The following is a 22,383-nucleotide window of genomic DNA, read 5'->3' on the forward strand; positions in this document are numbered from 1 at the left end:
CTGTTAGGATTTCACCCCACAATCCAAACCAAAATGTTTTGGACAGGAGGACATCTGGACACTTACCCTTTAGCCAAACCATTTTGATTCTTTATAAGTGCCTTATCTTCTGACACGTTAGCTAAAACTCTACTTTGCAGGTCATCCCCATGAGTAGAAGAGATTGAGATGATGGAAAGGCATGGGCTGTGAACCTAGCCATCATTCAGCTCTCAAGTTAAAGAAGAGGAAATATCCAAATTGAACAACATCCAAAAATAAGTAACACAGGTAATAAGTGAATAACTACATATATTCCATTCTAAAGTTAGGCAAATTATGTCTGCTGAACTATGACTCCATACTTAAACTGGTACATGTGTTAACAAGCACTGTGCTTTTATAGTTCCTGCCATTAAAAATAAATGTATCATTTACTAACACAGCTAAAAAATCAAGCACCTAAAAAGTGTGGTTCAGTAAATTAAACCATCCCACCAGCAACAAGTAATGTAAATTTCTGAAACTTTTACCTAATCTAGGCATTTTTAATATAGATTTCTATATATTTTTATTAAATACAAGAAAGCATTAAGTGGAAGATGACAAGTAGTCTGTGTAGTAGTTTTCCTGAAGCCTGTTTACATTATGCCGTAAGACAATACAATTTCTCAACACAAATGCAGTTAGCATCATACAACTCTGCAATCCACAGCTGCCACATCACAAGCTTTTTCCAACCAAGACCTTCACTAGCAATTGTGAGTGCTTAGCAGACTGGATTTTTGTTAGGACGTGTGAAATCACAGTGGATCAAGGAAGCCCACACTTCAGCCATTCCTAAAATTGTGAAGCGTGCATGATTTCCCACACTGCTGGGCTAACCTGCCATAGCGCTGGGCTGCTGACATGACCGTAATACCAGCTTCTTCGAGTCTTCTTAACTTTCTGATCTCTTCCACATCTTTCCCTTTGGGTGCTGATGTTTCTTTTGCACTACATGAAGGAGACTGATCTACGGCGTTTTCTTCACTTTGATTCACACCTAATTGATTTTTAAGGGAGCTTGCTTCAGGAGACATGGAGCCCACTTTCTCCTTTTCACACAGTCCTGACGTTTCATTCAGTTCTTCTTCTATGGTTTCAGGGTGGAGTTTGCTATTGAATTATACAAGGTAGTTTAATGTAGGCTGTCCTTCACACATACATACTTATAAGCACATTTTGCTGAAGTCAAGATGCCAAAGGATGGATTCTGATGAATAATCGGGGAAGATAATTAAGCTCTTTAAAGAAGTTGTTTCTTAGTCCAAATCAAAAGTGAAGTATTAGTTGACAAAACCAACATGCCGAGTCATACACAGAGTCACAGCTACATAAACCATACTGGTGTATTAAATACAACATACAAATAAATTTATTTTACAAAGAAAACATAGCAAAATATTATCTATTTTGATTAAATATAGAAAACATTACTTTTAAGTATCATTTGTCAGTAATTGCCTTGAGAACTGAAAGAGATTGTCCAAAACAGTTTTTTCCGGCCTTGGGTTTGAGTCAAACATCCACGTTACTTACATTAACCAATATCTTGTCAAACAGAAGCTATACATTGCATTGTATGGTAAATAATGACATCACAACAACGATTTCCACTTGTTGCTTTTCTACTAGCCTCACCAATTGCTAAAAACGACTTATCAGTACCACATCAGCAAGAGATTTATTACAGCATCATACACCTTGTGAAAAGAATGAAAACTGGGCAAGTGTTAAAGCATCATCAGTGAGGAAAGGAGGAGGTGGACAGGCCAGTCTTACCTGAAAGGTCTGTCTCCGAGCGGTGACGTGGCTGTGCTCCAGCTCTTTCGGTACTCCTCTCGTTCAGCTTTCTTTTTCCGAAGCGGAGCAGGTACATAGCAAGTCTGATTACTCTTGTTTGGGAGGTACTGGTTAAAAGGCACAGCTGATTTAGGTTCACCATGTGAGGTCCGCCTCGCCAACATATCATCTTTTTTCACATCTGGCATCTTTCTGTGTGGCAGGTCAGTTTCCGAGTCACTTCCTCTCCCTAGTGAGGAAGGAGAAAAAAAATCCTTTTTATTTTCACTTTCATCCAGTTGTTTGGGTTATTTTAAAACTATAAATCAGAGAAGAGACCACCAAAAAATTACATTTAGCCACTTTTACCTGCATTTGTATTTTAAAATCAGTCACTGAAGGTAATAGCCATAACATCTACACAGACAGTAAACTTTTTTCCATCATTCCCTGAAAAATTCATCTTCAGCCACAGGACACATCAAAAAACCTTAGGTTAAAACTCTGTCAAACACATAGGACAGAAGTTTACCTAAAGCCCAGATGACTCCTAGTTGTACATAAGGGCATGTCTGATATGATTCACACTCTCAAACCTAGATTAACAGGTACCTAACTCAAGCACAAGCAAAAAAAAGGTTCCATGTTGTATAGCTACAGAATGGCAGGAATATGTGGATATTCCTACACACACATTAACACAGCAATCTGAACACAGACAGCCTCAGCTTCAGTCAAGACCTGAGAACAGCAGCAGCTGCTGTGAACCAGAAGACTCGATGGTCTCTCTCCAGGCTCACTGGCTGCCTAGTCAATCAGTCGAGCACACTGCAAAATAGACAGAGACTTAATCCCCAGATGGAAAGGTGCAAGGTCAGAAGGCAGTGATCTCAGGATTTAGATGTTAGATCAGTACAGTGAAGAAATAAAGTGGCAGAAAAATCGAGAGTTTAAGAGAATAAGATCTGAGGTTAGCAGAGTTGGGTCACCACTTGATTTTGTTCAAATTAACTAAACTTCCTGATATTTACAAGACATTTAAAACACTGAAACTTAGGCAAGTTTCTGACTTGAAATTCCCAAATTGTAGGAGTAACATCCTAAAGAGCATTTGCAGTGTGGAACTTCCCATTTTGGAAGCCTAGATTCCCTGCATCATCATGAGCCTTTAAAAATAATTCACAAAGAAGTTATGCAAATAGTTTTCTCCCAGCAGTGTAACCTTATCAAGGGCCCTGGTTTGAAGAGTGAAATGGAGTGTGTTCAGCCATTTGTCCCATCAGCATTTGCATGTTCTCCAAGCTCTAGAGAGTTGGATGTCTCTGGTCCTTGGCCCCTTTGCAGCACTTGCATCCGCAATTAGGTATCCTCCTTTTTAGGGTGAAGGGAAGCCACTCAGGTTGTGTCCTCTTGTTAATTCAAAACACCAGTAAATTAATAGCTAATTCACTGTGCTATGTACTGAACAACTGAAAACAATGAAGTCATAAAAATCACAAGTAGTTTGTGTATAATTCAAAGTGGGGGAAGAAAAAGAGGTCTAAATATGCTAGGAATGTTATTTGCAAAGAGCTTTTGCAGTAGATTGAGTTATTCATTATTTTCTTGGAGAGAGACGAAGAAGAGTGAAAAGGAACAGTAGGAAAAGACATGACACAATGGAAATGAATGTTAGATAAAAATCACAATGCATTTTTTTGTCAGTAATATTTTGCTTGAACAATTTTTGTTATGAACTTTGACAACTAGCACCACAATTGGTACCCTGAATCTATGTCTAAACAAAAAGTGGAGATACCATCACAGAATCATGGGTGTCTGAGGGCAGCTGAGGTTTGAAGGGCTGTAGTGTCATTAGACAAAGCAGGGCACACAATAAGTAAAATATAAGAAAAAGATCCCTTACTGTTGTTTGCTCTTCTAATTGCTCTGGACTTTGCTCTGGTGTCTATTTTTGTAACACATAAAAACCAGTCTTGAACTGGCAGATAAAAAGGCTGAAATAGATAACCACAGTAGCAGAGGAATTAGAACACATTCCTCTCGTTTCTGATGTGCCTACCAGCATCCCCAAGCTGAGTACTTCAAAGAAAAACATCTTCTTTAATTATTCATATCTTACTCATGAAATTATTTTCAGCTCAAATTTGCAAAAAAAGTACTTGAAGCCAAAGTTCCAAACGGAATATGCAGCTGTGTTCTACATTTATAATCTTAAGTTTGTTGTTCTGCATTTCCAAGTAGAAGCAGCAGCAGTTTCCACAACTAGTGACAAGCAATTATACACTATAGACATGCAAAGATCCTTCTTAAAAGGATCCATGCACAACTGCTGGCCAAGCAGAGCATTTTATTAATTGGCAACTCTAAAGGCAGTTCAGTCTGCAATTCTACGGTGTTTTAAATAGCTGTTCTACTCTACCACTGGTTTTGTTTGTTTTTTGCTAAGGGACAGGCTCTACATGGGACACCAGAGCAGTTCCTCAACAGTGAAACTAATCACAGATGGCATTTGTGAGGGTAGTATTACTTATTTTTTCCACCTAAACTAATCACCTTAGCATCACTTAAATAATGTCTATTCAGGCTTTTATTATGGAAGGAATCATAGTTTTAGTTCACAATAATATTATGTGGTATATAAAGCTCCTATTTGAATGGAGAAAGAAGTAATGAAAGCAAAATGTTTTCCTCCATCCAACTTTGCATATAGAATCATAGAATTGTTTAGGTTGGAAAAGACCTCTAAGACCATCGAGTCCAATATACTGTTTCTATCAAAAACTACTAACAGCTGAGCAAAACATTGGCCTGCTGGGACCACAGGAAGAGGTTCAACATAAAAGAGGTCATCCAAGTTACACCTCACCTGCAACTGTTGGAGGAGACAGCTGTGAAGTTATGGCAGTAGTAAGCAGGGAAAACAGGACAAATTAGAAAGTGTTGGCTGGACAAGTTGCACATGTGCACACAGCATCTGCACGCACCCTAGTTACAGACTAATTTTTCAGAACAAGCTTTGTGCGCTTTCATCTTATTTTGTGTTTGTTACACACTCAGGAATGCGACAAGATACTATGCCTTAGCAAACAATTTGTGGCAAACAATCATGAAACCTTTCTAACATCTGATAATACAGCAGAAGTTGACAGGAAACATCTACAGGACATATGTAACTGGCTGCCTACCAACTCCAAGTAAGCAGGGGCACTGGACATCCCTTGAGCACCCAGGATAGAGCAACACTTTTCGATTAAGACGTGTGAGGTGTTCCTATTTGCCAACACCATGCTTGTCTCATTTGAGAAGGCAGAAGAGCATTTTATAATGTGGAGCCTGTGCTCTGCTCAGTGTCTGAGGGGTCATGAGGCTGTTTCATGGAATCAGCCCCAGTAGCTGGTTGTGGATGGTCAACCAGTAACAGCCCAAACACCACAGGCTACTCAGAGCAGCAGAGCATATCTTAGCTCTGATTTTCCCAGAGCTCTTTCATAATACTTATGTGATACCAGCTCTCCATGCCAGCTTTCCAGTTCTAAGGAGTTCCCTATCACCTCAGGAAATCTTTCATGTGTCCGGTTATGATTAGCACCAGTTTCTTTCACACTGCCAAAAGTAGTATGAACATCTGGTTCCTACCAAAAAAATCTTCCTGCCTTTCCTTTTTAAATTAAACAAACAACATTACTAAGGAGAAGTGATTCATGTGTGCAACATAACTTCATCTGATGATGAAGTTTGACTTATTCATCTGTTTTTCAGGAATGTAACTGCACAGAAAGAGCCTCAATCATGCATCCTTTTGTCCTAAACCAGAATCCTGCTCATGACAGATAACCTAAGTGCATGCTCCACACCTATTCCTAGAAAATCCTTTTTCAACCAGCATGCTGTGTTTACAAGCCTCTGAAAATCTCTTAGAGTCAGAAAAGAAAGGCAGAGAAGCAGCAGCCCTCCTGTATGCCTAGAGCTGCCTGTCCTCTCACAAACGTGTACAAAGCTCTGATGCTGGGATGTGTTAATTCACCCAGTTTTCTAAATGCCGTAAAAAGATATATGACATTTGATAAAGCTGTACATCAGACTTCAAAACTCTGCCAAGTATCAAACATTCTCAAGATATTTCTATGCCATTTATCTGCCCTGCATTTACTTCAACAAACATTTTATTCACTACAATTCACTACACCCTGTTCCTGTAATTTTATGTCTTGCTGCAGCCTAGTTTGTAAGTTAAAATGAGTCTGCATAACATCCCCTTACACCAAAACCCAGAAAAACACTCTTCCCGTCATAAAATTACACTGCAATGATGTAACACATTTCCCAGTGCTACACTAGCTTGAGACAAACTTCAGGTAAGCTGTTGGCAAAGTCATCTGCACCTCAGGGAGCACAGATCAGCATTCACAGAGAAGTTCTCCCACCGGACTTGACTGATTCAGAGGCTGTGTGCAGCTTCTGAATGGCACATTTATTCCAGAAACGTTACATCTACGTCCCTGCATGTGCCGCACTGTGACTGGTACTTACCATCACTACTCCCTCTGAGCACTACATCTGGAGACGGTGTCTGCTGCGAGCGGGAGCCAAAGGAGTCCAGACTGTCAAAGGAATCATCTCTGCCGTGGCGAGGCGGGGAGAGGGAATCACTGCGTTCAGAGTCCCAGCAGTCTATATAGCCGCTGTCACGAATGCTGCGCTTGGGGCTCTCAATATCCTCTGTTTCCTACATGGAAATACAGCAGGAACCTCCTCATAAAGAAGGCACTGATGTACTTGTGAGATGCATTACACACCAAAAAACAAAGCATCTTCCCAAATCCTAAAAATCTCCTCCCCAAAAAAGGGTTTCCTTGGTTTTTGCCCCTTCTTCCCTCCAAAACGAAGTGCAAGCTTGCAATAAACCAGTTTTATGCTGCTTAAGAAGAAACTACTCTCATTAGATTAGTACAATGAACTGAGAAAAAGTTCCAACAGACCAGTTAATAAACTGATCAAAAGTGAAAGTAACCTGAAACTTGACTTGTCGTCCACAGTCCATAGCACAGCCAAAGGCACTACAATTTTAACATCGTGCCTGCATCAGGTTTAAGTTTGCTGCTTTCCAAAAGATCCCCCCGCCTCTCCTTGCCCATCTATTGTATCTGGCCAGGACCCCAGCAGACAGCATTTGTTGCTGTTTCAGCTCGGCAAAATAATAAAGCAGTGTGCCCCAGCCTCCGTCTACCTTGAAGAGAAATTCCTGTTATGAAAGAGGGATGTCTTTCTCAAGCAATCAGCAATGAAAAATATGCAAAATGCTTTTCCCGATGCCTCAGAAGAATTCAGTTGTGCTCTTTACTCTTTGCCAGCTCCTGGCTCTGGGGGATATGAAAGCACTTGTAGCTGACCCACATGTTCAGAGCAGGGAGAACAATGGTTGTCTTTGACAGCCCTGTGATTATAAATTCTTTCCAGTGCAAGCAGCACATACTAAAACACTGAAACTCCAGCAGAGGGAAAGGTCAATAGAAGCCATCCTCACCCTTGCATTATAATAAATTCCTTGTTTTAGAGAGTGTCTTAATATTAATTACAATCACACAGACGGAGAAAAAACAAAAATGACTAAGTTTGTTCAGAGATAAATCTGTTTTTTTCTCTCCCGACAGTAAGTAAAGTCAGAGATGTGAGTGCCATTATCAGACTGACATTTTGTGACCCAAAGACGCTGGAATGTGATTTTTTTTTTCCCCAGAAGCATTTGAATATTAATTCCTAATTAAGAAGCACCCCCTGCTTACCACTAGCTGAAGCACAATGGCTATATTGAGCAGAGCTCCCACTATCCCTGACTGCTAAGGTTTTACCCATCACTAGTATTACCAATGAGAAGACCAGGCAGGAATATCACAGTATGCTCTGGTGGGCCGCCTCCACAAAAAAGCAGGTTTGCCAGAAAAGTGATGGAGAGTGGAGAGCCCTACAGTAATACACCAACACTCCCCTGCCGAACAAGAGGGAGGCTTGAAGCGGGACTGAGACATCAGATCAAGTGCCCTGCAAACTTTTCAGGAAGAAGGCCTAATTAGTGCCACTCACTACTAATCTGCCAAAATACCACATTAAGGCCAGCGGCAAAGGTCACCTAAGGCCAAGCTAAACTGTGGTAATGCCATTAAGTAACCTCACAGTAAATAGAAGTGAAAATATATTCTAAAACCAGATAAAATGCATCTAAAAAAGTTGTAAGGAATCCTATGTAGTTTCCTTTCCCAGTTCTACTTAGTGAATTAAAATACTGGTAGAAACAATAGACAACAAAAATCTGTCTCCTTGAAACCTTGATGAATTACACACAGCCAAGAACAAATCCACAAATCCTATCAAAATCCCATTTGTGACACGATCCAAAAATCTTTTAAAAAATCCAAATTCCTTAAATCCACTCATCCCCTCATACCAATCAGCTATTCTCAATCTTTAGGCACACTTCCATTTTCCTAAATTACTGTATTTGAATGACACAGAATCGCTCAGCAGCTACAGGGACTTCAACTGGGCAAAAAGCCCCATCCCGCATTCACTATCTCCCAGAGTTTGAAAGCAGTCCAGTTGTGAACTAATGAGTTCTGCAGAACCTACTTTCAATGGCCTGTTTATGTTAATTTTGCATGCTGCTCACTAGGAATTAGGAGGCAGGCACCAGGACAGGATCCTAGACTTCTGTAAACATGTTCTTTACAGCTTTCCCCTTGGCAAAGACGCTCTCGCAACACAAAGCCGTCACACAGATGGGTACTTGTCCTGCCTTGACCAAACGTCATCTCCCAAATGCTATCAGTGGCAATGTGCTTATCTGTGGGACTGATAACACCACGGCATGACACACAGCAGTGCATTAGTCTTTCATATTATCTAATTAAAAACACAGTATGTCACAGAGCGGCAGTTCAAAGTGAGATTGCCAAATACAAGATGCATTTGTCCAGGAAGTTCCACCCACTGAATATAATAAAAAAGCCATTCACATTTTGTCATTGGGAATTTCTAGTTTAAAAGTAAAGAAGAATGAGTACCCAAAGAGTTAAAGAAATTAAAAACAGAGGAGCATGAATAAAATTAGAAATTAATATCCCCTTCAGCATGAGAAATAGAAAAAGATGAGTCTGAGATAACTTACATCAGAGCTATCTTTTGATTTGCTTATTAAAAAAGGAGGGCAGAGAGGATTTACAACAGAAAAACTAAACCACACTGAATTTATGGTCAATTTAGTTATTAAATTCTGTGGAAAAAATGCCAGTAGAGAATGTGATAAAGTGTCTTTTCATCACTTGAGCTCAGCTAAAAAGAACATCAGAGTGTTGCACAGCATGATTAACATGTTATATTTTACAACCAAATCCTCTTCAAATGCAGTAACATACAAACCAACAATTGCCAGTGAGAAATACTGCAGGGATACAAGAGTAGGGACATGATAAAAGAAGTCGCCAGCAGCTGTCACAGCAACGTCACCCTAAATAAGACTTTTCAGGACTGCAAAATGCTTTGTTTGTGCATTAAAGGCCTTCAGCTCTTATGAGACCTCTACTCTGCTCTCAGCTCCAACATTTGCAACAAATCAAGTACCAGCCTCTTGCTTATGTCCTTAATTTGCAGCACTCTGCAATGCCCAGCCAGGCACTTCACGACCACCAGGTCCCTGAAGAACACTTCCTTTTGCCCCTAGCCTATTTCATCCAACAAAAGGCTTCAAGATAGGACCTCCAAAATGCTCTGATGATTAGTTTCATGGTAAATATCACCGGGAAAAAGACGAGCCTCATGGTGTGAGATTAAACATTAAAAAATAAATCATGATACCATGCAGCACTAACATTGTGGCTACCTGCACTTTGGTGATTTTTCTGTGCTAGCTTCCTTTTTTGGGTTTGTTTCACCTTTCAGACCCTTTGGAGTGCGAACTGCTCCTTCTCCACATCTTCTATTTGTAAACAACTCAACTACTAACTTCATCTTTTTATTGCTTGGGCTCAGTCATATCACTCACAAGTCCCAAAGCCTCAAGTGATAAGCACAGGTCATTAAAACGAAGACTAAAATAAACTTCTCCTGAGAAACAGCATGTTATCTTTTCCTCTCAATTTTTACCTGCTTGTTCAGAAGAAGTGGGCTTATAAACAGGAATTTTACCCATCTAGTTAAGGTTCTCTGGTCACGTCAGGGTGTAGGAGCTGCTATCAGTCAGACAAGCATTTCTTCCTCTCTAGTGGTGCTGGCCCTGTGAGATCCCAGAATGAAGACCTACAGCTGGCACAGTTGCAGCAGCACAGAGCTGAAGGGGAATTTAAGTCCAGAGAGTCTCCCATGGTCCCCAAACCCTACTGCCTGTGATGACATGGCCATCACGTGAGGTGGGGAGGGAATAGCAGGCACGAGGCTCTTTGTGGACTGCAGAACGTATCTGCACAGCCTTTCTTGAGCAGTATGTCCAACACACACGTGGTGCCAGCACAGGGTGCTGCCAATCTTCCTCCACACCGTCTCCTTGCCCCTTCCATCCCAAAGAAAGGCAGGTTTGGTTATCAATGCTAACCATTAGCATTAACCATGAGGTTAAGTGTCTGATGTCGAGGTTCAGGGCATGCTAGAATGCTCAACCAAAAATCCTCAAACCACCCTACAGCAATCACAAGTTTTCTCTTCCAACAGAGATCAGCTCATCATAAACCACCAAATATGATTTCAGCCAGAATTTAGAGCTTGGCAAAAACAGATTTATCCTAACTATGTCTTTGGTGAAATATAATCTCCTTCTCCTCCACTTCAGTTTTATTTATATCCTTTGGTTTGATGTTTTAAGTTGCAACACAAACCCAAAAAAGCTGCCCGCGAGACTGAATGTTTTAAAGAAGAAAAAGACTACGTTCTTGTGAGTCCTACCACGTTACTTTTGAATCTCAGCTCTACTAGCTGAATCTTGGTGTCATAAATGAAAATAATTCAAACTAAAACCCCTGGAAATTAAGATGAAAGAGCCACATGACAATTCTAAAGCCCTATTTGACATCACTTGCTGCATCACTGATGCCACCACAAAGCAGGCTGCCAAAGTGGTTTTCAGTTTGGTAGAATCAGAAACCTTTTTGATGCAAGTAGAGGTTTACTAAGGAATTTGCACTCCAGCCCCCCTTCTCTCATATTTAGAAAGAAACAGTTTATGAGAGTAGTAATTTGAAGTAAATTTCCATTCCCAAAACACAACAAAAAGATACCTTTCTCATTTGTGCCAGGAAGCCTTCAAACTCCTTCAGGTTCAGGGTTGATCCACTATATGATGTACAGCTGTTTGCTGCTTTCCCTAGCCAATAAATGGTGACTAATACCTGCAGAAGTTAATAAGAATTAATTTCAGCCATCTACACAGTCCTGGAGCTAAATTTACTTCCCTGCAACATCACTCATTTATTCTAAACTGCACAGCAGCACAAGATTTTTTTATAAATCAGAACTGAAAGGGAAGTGTCTGTCAAAGAGGTTAAACATAAATACATCAGACAACTATGAAAGTTTAAACAGTCCTAAAAAATGTAACTTAACATATTATCTCCCTGGTATTTTTAATAAAAATAATAAAAGTGTTATGTCTGCCTGGAAAAATAAACAGAAAAGATGGATCTGAGTAGAAAAACTAGACAAAGAGATTTGAAACTTCTAGAAGACACACATAAATAATTTGTTTCTAAATTCAATACAAAAAAATCACTAAAGACTACTAATATTAGTAGTTATTAATGAAAACCATTCAGACCAAGGTAATAAACAAAGTACCTAGAATGTCTGCCTGCCTAAAAGCATCGTGAATCTGTGTCTATTTCAAGGACAGAAAAAGGAGTCACATTTTTAATCATCTTAATGTAAGGAACATTTATTTCCAGGCTTCTGCTAGTTTAAAAATTTCTTAGCCCAAGATTAATCAAAAGCCATAAGTATCTTGTCATTTCTATCAGACTACAGCATAAAAGTTGGTGATTTCATTCAAGTTCTGACTTGATACCTCTCCATAACTCACAAATCCCTTCAAAACTGATGAGGGAAAATGACCAAGATTTGCTCTTGCAAGTAGCAAAGATACCTGACCTGACACTGCTGGTGTTGCACTCATTTTAGAAAATGAGAAATTAAGATGCTTAGGATGGTCAAATCCAATACATCCAAAAATGCTGACATTTATACCATGCAAGGAAAGGCCTTTTTTTGCACCCACATATGTCTCTACTTAGACCAGTGTCTTTAATAATACCTGTGCAGCAGCTATTTGGACTGGAAACTGCTCATCAAAGGCAATTCAATTCAGTGTTTTGCAGTGGTTAAAAATGACAAACCATCACCCTAGAACTTAGGGCTTTTTCTCATTTAATGCTCATTATTTCAGCATATTCCATGACATTGCAAAGTATTTAACTGCAGAATGAACAGAAAATATTTTGATGTGGAGAAGAGATGCAACCAATAGTAAATAATAGTTGCCATTAACTGTTTCAAAAAAAGATTCATAAAGTGAAATACAGTATTTTATGTTTAGATGGGACAGGGCCATATACTTCATGCTATATATTGAACTAAAGCAAACAAGACCAGCAGAAATCTCAAAGGGGGGGGGTCTGTTCCACTGGGAACAGACATCTCTTGGACTCTTCTTCCCTAAAACATGCATCCATATTCCTCCTCAGCAACATGCTAGACTTTTCTTATCAACTTGCACTAGCATCCCCATTTTTCATTGAAGTGTAACATTCAAAATTATGCAGCACTGCAGCTGAGGCCCTGACAGAAAAGGATGCAGCATCATACAGACCTTCTGTTTTAAAACAACTGTGGTACATAATGTGAAATATGTATTTTATATATAAATAAAGTTTATATTTTTCTTCAGTTTAAAAGATGTATACATGTAATGAAATAACTGAGTAATATTTTTAATGAAGTTAAAAAAATTTTTCTCTTTTTAAAAAAATTACATCCAAATCAATACTACTGTGCTGAATGAAAGGAGGTGGTGTTGCTAGTTGATTTTTTTTATCTTGAAACAACCTTTATCTGAACTGTTTTCCTTCAACCAAGGAACCACTTGACAAATTTAATGCAAAAAGGTCTTACAGGATATGTTCTCAAATCAAATGAAAAAATTTGCAAATAACAAGTATTTCTAGCAACCAGGAAACTGTCCAATTAATTTTGCCATTCAGTACATTGATGAAGGTTATGTTATTTTTGGTATTTTTGTTTATTTCTGCTAGCATTTAATCACTTTCTCTCTTCTTCCTTTCTTGATTTGGAAAAAAAAGAAAGCGGAAAATTTCACATTTGCAAGCAATTCCAGCTGACTGCCAGCTGAGGCTGCAGGATCATGCACCTGGAAAGCATATATTGCCTACAAGCACATTATGGAGGATACTTGTGAAACTTCACCTTTAAAGTTTAAATACATCTGTACGAAGATAGCCAGTGCCCATAAAGAGTTAAAATACCAAAGCTGAATTCTTCCCCTAAAAATCTGTGTGCTGGGTGCAGAAGATACTTCTCTACTGATGATGGTAAAGACAGGATGAAACAATTTGGAGGAGGCGTGTTTTTGGTGTTGTTTGGGTTTTTTATTTTTAACCTCCAGTCATGGAAGTTAAGATTACTGGTTTTCAGAGTTATTAAAAAAGATTTTGGCATTTCCTATCAGGATATAGGGATGTGAGCCAAACAAAAATTATACCAGTTTACAGCTAACTAAGTACAGACAGATTTCTAGGCTTTAAACTGAGACCAGCAAAATTTAGATATTTTCTTTTCTAGTTAACAAGTACAGGATCCAATACCATTGCCCTTAGTTTAAATTAAGAGGAAATTGAAGTTAAATGGAAATCATCTTTCTGGGGAAACACTAATTTATTTGGAAGAACAATGAGAAAGCTAGCAAATCTCACAGTAAGGCCTTGTATCCCAATTTAATGGCCATTTTGCTTCATTTTAAATGTTTTGTGCAGCTGTACTCTATGCCTATATATTTGTAAGGGGCTACAAAAGTGTGGCTTCATGGTCAAATCAGACTGTTCCCGGCAAACACCACACTGGACAGCACAGAAATCACTTTGTTCATCACTCATCTAGGACTATCTAAGAAGAGACAAATGTTCTCCATTTTATTTCCATTGTAAGGCTGCTTTGCCATAACAGCTCTACCTAAATTTCCAGCAGAACCCAGTCAGGCTTGTATTCAGAAGGACTTTTCAGCAATACTCATGTACTCAGTTTTTACTGACATAATTCTTGATCAGGCCAATAACAGAATTAACCAGACAAAAAGAAAAACTCCAAATGATGTACTTACATTTTTCAGCTTCCTACTACAGTCAATATTCCTGGTTGCACACACAAACACATACAAAGATAAAAAAAAAAGAAAAAAAGAAAAAAAAAAAGAAAAAAGAAAAAAAAGAAAAAAAAAATCAGAAAGTAGACATACTTTCCAAGAGGCTGTATGCAGCAGATCACATTTTCCCTAACAAAAGCCTGCTGAATGCTTCTGCTGTCTGGAAATACATAAAAGCTAAGAAGATGTAGTTCACACATTCATTTATTCATAACATGGGAGTATTTTGTCACCATTATTTCAATCATTAAATTAGAATTCTGGAAGTACAAGAAGAAAATGTGTTTATAATGCTCCCACAGTAAAGTAGGACAATGCCAAAATATTTCCTTTAAACAGAGTTGCTGCTTTCTTAAAAAAGGAAGACAAAAGTCCTCACTGCTAAAATACATTCTGCAGATATCGAAGTCAGATTCTGCTCTGCAACCCATACAGATTCTGGAAGCAACTGAACAAGCATTAAGAGGCATCAGCACACATTAAGGAAAATTGCAGGTGTTTCTGTGGAAACAAACATTACAAAGAACAAAGTGAATGGATGAAGCAACAAAGACCCTGCCATTTAAAACAGAACGTGCTATGGAAAACATTTATTTTTTGAACGTATACTTGAGCGCGCAGACTGAACATTGGCATCATCCTTCTCAATTTATTTTTTTCTCTTATGTTCATGGAAGAGTGGCAGTTTTATGTTAAAAACAACAAGGTACAAAATTTGTGCAAACATAAAGAACATTTCAAAATTCAGCAAAGAAAGCATTAAAAAATGAAGGAAATACGTATCACTACATCTATAAAACCTACATAAGACTATCTGAGATTTAGTAAAGATTGTCCTGTTATTTACAGTGGAATTGTCTTCTACTCTAACAGTAAGACCACTCCATATTAAAGTTTATCTGGCAAAACCAAAAATTAATATACTCAAATCTGTTAGAACAACAAAAGCCTAAACATAGGCAATGGTAAACAAAGTATATTTGGTAACATCTTTTTAAGCCAGAATTTTGTCCACTAATACCTACACAATAAGAAAAATAGAACAGTCCTGTTTTTTTTCTTAGTAAAGTAACAGTGGAAAAGAGACTTGTTTAACAAGTCACAAAAAATTCCTTACAGCATTAGCTCATAACTTTTATAAGCAGAGTGATCCAAAAAATAAATCTAATGCATGCCTCAATTAATATCTACATGAAAAAAAATTGTTAAAATGTCATTATCTTAAGCATGTGCAATAATATCACACTCATCCTTTACCACAGAACAAATAATATTTTCACCATGTTTAAAAAAAATCACCCCAAAGTCTTCAAAGAGGGAAAAAATCACCTTTTTGCTTTGGGAACTAGCTAGCAGAACACAGCCTTCAACATATTTCTCTAAAACAGTCATGGACTTGGCTTGTACACCTCAACTCAGTTACTCAGTATGTACTTGGACAGTGCTAGGAAAACATTTGGCTCATTTCTACAGCGGCTTTCTCTGAAGCCCTCATATGCAGTGGAGGGCCAGGCCAGCTCTGTGAGGTTTAAGATTGGCCTGGCCAGCTCTGTGGGCCAGGTTTAACTTGGTGACATACTGAAAAGCTCTGCTTCGAGCTCCACCTTCGTCAAAGCCTCTCAACCTGACTCCACCAAGGTACTCCATCCATCCTCAACCCCAAAAGATGAAGCTTTTTATAAAAAAAACTCCTCCTCTCTGTTTTCATAGGGAGATTAGGGTTTTATATGAAGATTACGGATTGTTTTGCAACTCTCTCCAGTCAATCATCGTAATGATTTTACAGGACATCATGAAGAACCTGTTTCATTGAAGTATTACCAGATTTAGAAGAAATACATAGCCTCCACTCACTGCCATGCAGAGGGCAAGAAGAACCTCATGTTAGAGTCAGACACTTGGCAAGGAGCAAAAAAATGGTATACCTTAAAAAAAGGACACTGGCCAATTCGATTTTCAGAGCCTTTGAATTTTCCCAGACAATGCCTGGGAAACCATGAAAACTTGCCCAGCTTCCATTGCCAGAAAGGAATAATAAAAAAGAAAAGCTACTGAAATTTAGTAAATGGTTTCCATATACTTTTCTAAAATGGATATATCTGATCAGGATTTCATTAGTGATCTTTTTGGCCAAATTAAATTAGACCATTCAATCAACTCAGCAGCATTTGCTTGTCTGTGGAGGAATAACTTCTGTTATAACTCTAATATGACATGATAGACCCAAAACTTTCAGGAAATTTTCTAAATACTAATTTAGAAGTTAAGAAACACCAATTATAAATTTTGTTAATTTTATGAAAGTGTGGGGTGGTTTTGCCTTTAAAAGGTAGGGGGCCTGTGCAATTTGTGTGGTAGTGGGTGCATGGTTTTGGTAAAAACTATCTAAATTGTGGCATTTCCAGTTCACACAGACTTCCTCGGTCCAATTACTGTGTGTCTCAAGCTATAGCTCTTGCAGGGAAGTGAAGAGACCATGCTATGCCTGCACCTCATAGAATCTGAGAGGCCGCTAAATGTCCTATATTTCACCATCAGAACAATTTAATCTGACATGACAGAACTGTGACTTCTTTTCCCCCAGACTACAGTACTTTATTAGTTGGACAGACAAAAAAAGAATGTCATCAGTTTAGATTAGGAAAACCCCTAAGCCCCTCGGAATCTCACTGCCTAACTAAGACAGTATTTTTACAAAATCACAGAATAAACTGAGTTGGAAGGGACCCACAAGGATCATCAAGTCCATCTCCTAGGCCTGCACAGGACATCCCCAAGAGTCACACCATGGGCCTGAGAGCATTCTCCAAGTGTTGTCCTATTTTGCAGAGCTGTGGTTGAAGTCTCTGGGACAAAACCTTTTGAATAGAACAATCTATTCATCCCAACACTGAAAGTTTCCCAAATTTCTGCTTCCTATTTGCCTTACACTAATTACAGTTCTATAACCTTTTTGCTCATTCTTAAATATTTACAATTGCATCACATGCACCCAAGGCTGTAACATGCTACTCACAAACTGTTGTTATACTTACTTGATGGTTACTCTGTTTGATGTGTCCTGCAGATCACCAGGATCAAAAAGCTGAGATTCTTTAAGTCCCAGTTCTTTGCAGCCTCTTAAGAATAATATGATATTATCCTGAAAAGAGACAAAAAGCATTAAATCTCAACACTTTAAGGTCTCCTTAACTGAAAAAAAAAAAAAAAATCTTACCAAACCAACTTATCCCTAATTCAGTAACTGCTCATGAACAGTCATACCGTTAGCTAAATGAAGAACCAATGACATTTCCAGTCACATAATTTAAGAGGTCAGGGTAGATTTTGTTTGAAAACCAGATACATATGAAACTTTTTTCCTTTTCTTTTTTTTTTCCCTCAAGATATACAACTACAACAAGCTTGTTGACTTGCTTCTTTTCAAACACAGATGTTGGCAACTTTTTTAACTGAAAAAGGCCCACTGATTTTTCCACCTGTTGCCACACAACCTCAGCATGTTACAGAGTAGAAAAGGCAAGATTTTTGAAGAGAGCAGGAAGACTAGATATTTTTAAAAGCCTGCCACCATTTAAGCAAGCAATTTGTTCAGAAAACACTTTGCATGTCAGATCCGAGGAAGCCAGTTAACACAACTGTTCTCTTGCCTCTCCAAATGTAACCAGTCAGAAGCCACTGAGAAAAGGTGCTTTCTCCTGAAATAAAAACCTTGAAGCTGCACTTCATATGGCCACTGTCTCTAAGAAGAAACAACACCCAATTTTGTAACACTTCTTATGGAGGATTTACTCTTTGCAAAGTATAAAAATTAAAATAACTAAGAAAGGCTAAGTAAAAACTGATATACAAGTCTCTTTCAAACCAAGTCCAAGCCATGACACTTCGGTTTGCACCAAGGAGATTGAATCTGCATGTGTGCATATACAGTTAATACAGGTTTTATACATATGCATGTACACCACTCCCCTGTTACAGAACTAGTGAGTATGGATAAATCTTGCAGCTAGTAGAGAATAGGTTTTTAGATATATGTTTCTAGACCAGCAACTGCAATGGTAGATGAGTGGATGAGTAAATTTACAATGTACAGCTTGATATTCTTTGAGGCTTATCTCAAACCTAAAGCTAAGCTGCCACATGAAGAGTTACAGAGGAACAGAACCACAGCATGTGGTGGAGACCCGTTTTCACAAAAACTGGGAAGCAGAGGAGCCTGGCGGTGTTCAGCTTTTACCCACCCTGCATGAGAGAGCAGGATTGGTGAGCAGGGCTCTCCCCACATCTGCTCCAGCCTTCCTTGGGGCTCGGGGAGAGCAGCCCTGTTTGTTCTGCAAGCAGCATGCAAATCGCCGCGGCTCTCGGCATGCCAACACTCTCACACACAAAGCTCGCCAGCCACACCACAGAAAACAGAGACTTGGAAATTCAGAGGAGTTCAAATCTCCCTTTCTTCCCTGGCTGAAACTTAACAGCTCTGGAGGGGAGCCAGGGGGAGAAGGAACAGCAGTTGAGAGAGCAGAGAGCCCCATAACCCAGAGAGACAGCATCATTCATGACATGAAAAGATGCCTGTAAAATTTTCCATCTGGCTTACTGTTTGCATTATAATTTTTCCAACTGCATCATGAATAACTCTTATATTTAGTCTTTGATGGAGGACAGTCCTGGTCACTCTCAAATGGTTGGTGGAGCAATGTGTAAATCTAATATATCAAATAAAAATGCAAAAGCATTCAAAAAAGTTCCTAACAGTATTTCCAAATTTAACAAAAAATGTACTGGACATGGAGGTCATGGTAACCTAACAGACTTAGAAAACAATCAAAGGAGGACGAATGGTGAAGATAACTAATTGCACCCATCTTTATGCCAGAAGTTCACGCCTGAGTTTATGATAAGCAGTAACAAAAATACCAGTTATTTGGCAGCCACATAGTTTGGGAACTTGGTTCTTCTGCTGATGAACAAATGCTTACTTCTCAAAAAAAAAACCAGTGTCACCTACTCCTGTTTGGCTACATGCCTTTATTTTGATGGTCATCATATGAATAATGTTTGCCAACAGTCACTAACACTATCACCCAAACAATTCCTCAGAAAGCTGGTATCTTATATGGGCACAAATAACCACATGTGCCAACAAGATGCAATCAGTGAGCCCCGAAAGAAGCTTCCGCTTTTGTTAAAAATCGCATAGCTTTTATTTCCCAATGGTCCTAAAAATTGCACTTGTTTAAAAGGATTGAAGAAAAATCCAACAAAGAAAATACTTTCAAGTGATATATTTACTCAAGGACACCTGCCTAGGCTGTCTAACCCCAAGCCAAAAAACGTATCCCGTACTACTGCAAAATGAAACTTTTCCTGGTTTACTCTAGTACAGATGAAATTCACATTTATTAGTTCCACTGAGTCACTGGAGAAAAGCACTCCTAAGCCACTAAAGGGAGAAAGGAGTCTTGAAGTTAACCAGGATTACTACACCTTGCATTGACCAGGTCCTGATTTCTTCAGTTCTCATAAAATGTTGCTTTTATCTTTCAAGAGGATTTATTGTTCAATGTCTGTTAGCTGCAATTATGCATTTTTTGTAATCAACTAAAACACAACTCTTTGTTATTGCTGAAGAAACTGAAGAAAGCAGAAAAAAAAGGTTTACAAATAGCAATATATAAAAACCATCCCTACTTTAAATAGATGACTGAAAAGACACATTTAATGTGCCTGCCCAGCTCCTTACAACTTGGCAGAGTTAAATAGGTCATGCAAATGGGTCACACTGCAGTGGCAAGGATCTCAGGGTGGCCAGCTGCTGTGCCTCAGCTAACAGAGTGGTATCTTTTACAGTGCTCTCAGAAGACACATGGCCAGAATTTGGTCCCTCTGACAGCTCCTACGAGGCACTATCACACAATTTCCTCAGTACATTAAATGAAGATGATACTGCTTTTCTCTCAGCCATTACTTTCTGCAGCTGCAGTGTTGGAGTAGACAGAGAATTGGTCACTTGGTCAGCACATCATTTCCTACAGCCCCAGAGGACCTGGAACTGTCTCTTGCTGGCTCCTCTTGGTTTTATCCCACACTACTGTATAATCAAAAATCTTCTTCTGGCTTTTGTCCTTCATACACACAGAGGAAGAAAAAGCTGATAGGTTACAGCCTAAATTTATTTTGCAAATTTTCTCTATTATTTTAAAATATAAAATTTTATGTCCATAAATATCTATATTTATATAGATCTATACGTAATAAATCTGTAATCTATAGATATCACAGATAACTATATAATTTTATCTATGCTTAATATATAAAATGACAGAAAGTCTAAACAGGCTGTACAGAGAAGATAAATGCTTCAGTGTGGTGACAGACACAGGATACACTGACAGGTTAAATCCCAACCCTCTTCTGCTTGCCTCTGCAGAGTCCTGACAGTTACTGTTACATCAGCACTACAAGCAATGTCATTTACTTGTAAGTACCGAAAACCAAAAATTATTAATGTAAATGTTTCACTATACTGAATTTCAGAAACAAAAAATTAACCATCACAAAACTGCAAACTCCCAGGCAAGCCAGCCATGAACCAGTAAGAAGGGTCATGGACGGATAAGGGTGCAGAGCACCGACACACTGAGAACTTAGTCAGAAGGATGCATGGGAAGGAAGGGAAAAATGCTCCCGCTCACAACTGCATTTCAACACCATCACCTTTTCATCCTTTCTGGTGTGTCATCTGACAGACTCACCACTACAAATTCACCTTGCCAGGACAATCATCTGAAGATAATGCAGAGAGAGTAGGTGGCAGAGGGGTTACCTTTATGAAGGTGCATGGAGGGAGTAAGGGAGAGGGAAAGATAACACACTACTCACTTCTAATATATTGTTTTAATCTGTATGTTATAAATATGAAAAAATGTTCAATGTATAGCATTAAGCAATATTCCTCATGCACTAAGTGGAGCACAAAATCCTGAACCCTGTAAAAAAACCCCCAGAAATTGGCAGTTGAGTAGGACAGACACCCTGGAAAGCCACTGCAAATTCACACAGTAGCACTGCCAACGCACAAGATAGTTCAAGCTAGCGAGAATCAAATATTCACAGCAGGCAAATTCTCTCCATAGGATCTGCTGATCAGATGCAATGGCAAACAGCTTGAATTTGGCCCACTTCCATTGCTTTCATCTGCCACAATACATACAAAACAGTCTCACTCTATTCGCACTGCAAATCGATTCTAAAGCTTAGCACTGTGGAGCCATCGTTTGTCAGATGTGCTACTGCATGGCCTGGATGAGATATTCAGATAAACTTGGGGAAAATAAAAGCAAGCCAAGCTGTATATCTGCCCAGAATACTGAATAAAATGCCAAATACATGCCACTTCTGTAAGCTGGAGATATTATTAGCTGCCCGTAGCACTGCTCTGTTTTGCAGGACAGCTGCAGACAAACAGGTGGCCTTTTTAATTTCTGGAATGCTGATATTTTCCTGGCTCCAGAATAAATGAGAAGATCTCTAAAATTAAAAAAAAAAAAAAAAAAAAATTCAAAACTGCTTTTCTGAGAAGTTGTCAAGTTGTCAATAGACTCTCAAAAGCCTTTTGCTTGCTCTCAACATTTCTTCCTAATTCCCTTATTTTTCTATTTTATGTAAGTAAGTAGTAGTGATAATTTATCTATATAAAAGTAGTGGATCTTGCCTGATTCACAGGTTCATAGAAATACTGAAATATTCAGTTCAAGTCCATCAGGAAAAAACTTCTATAAGAAGGGCTGGGAACTTTTCATATATATATGTGTGTGTGTGTGTATGTATATATATATACAGATATATATACATATGTGCATATATGTGTTACTCTCCAAGATGCTTTTTCTGTGTATGTTTAACTATATACACATGTTTAACAATAGATATGTGTGTGTGTCTCTGTGTGTGTGTGTGTGTGTGTGTGTGTGTTTTACTGTTCATCCAATATGCTTTGCTGTATATATAAAATAACATGTCGTAAAAGATTGTTTTCTGTGGCAAACTCCAAATCAGTAGATTTGGAAGGAAATGGATCATAGTTAGGACACATTCACTTAGAAGCCGAGGATGGTTAACCTCCAGAAGAGGAAGGCTGAGAGCACACCAGAATTGACGGCACCTCC

General features: G+C 38.7%; 1 protein-coding gene across 1 annotated transcript in view; it reads right to left on the reverse strand.

The window, feature by feature from the left end:
* LIMCH1 (LIM and calponin homology domains 1) overlaps positions 1-22,383 on the reverse strand; it is a 172,900-nt gene that overhangs the window by 54,380 nt on the left and 96,137 nt on the right. Inside the window, 6 exon segments of the mRNA XM_053976123.1 lie at positions 865-1,137; positions 1,804-2,053; positions 6,337-6,532; positions 11,067-11,177; positions 14,174-14,204; positions 17,251-17,357. Coding sequence (XP_053832098.1) covers positions 865-1,137; positions 1,804-2,053; positions 6,337-6,532; positions 11,067-11,177; positions 14,174-14,204; positions 17,251-17,357 — 968 coding nt within the window.

This window comes from Vidua macroura, chromosome 4, assembly GCF_024509145.1.
Source record: "Vidua macroura isolate BioBank_ID:100142 chromosome 4, ASM2450914v1, whole genome shotgun sequence".
In the NCBI taxonomy this organism is placed as follows: Eukaryota; Metazoa; Chordata; class Aves; order Passeriformes; family Viduidae; genus Vidua; species Vidua macroura.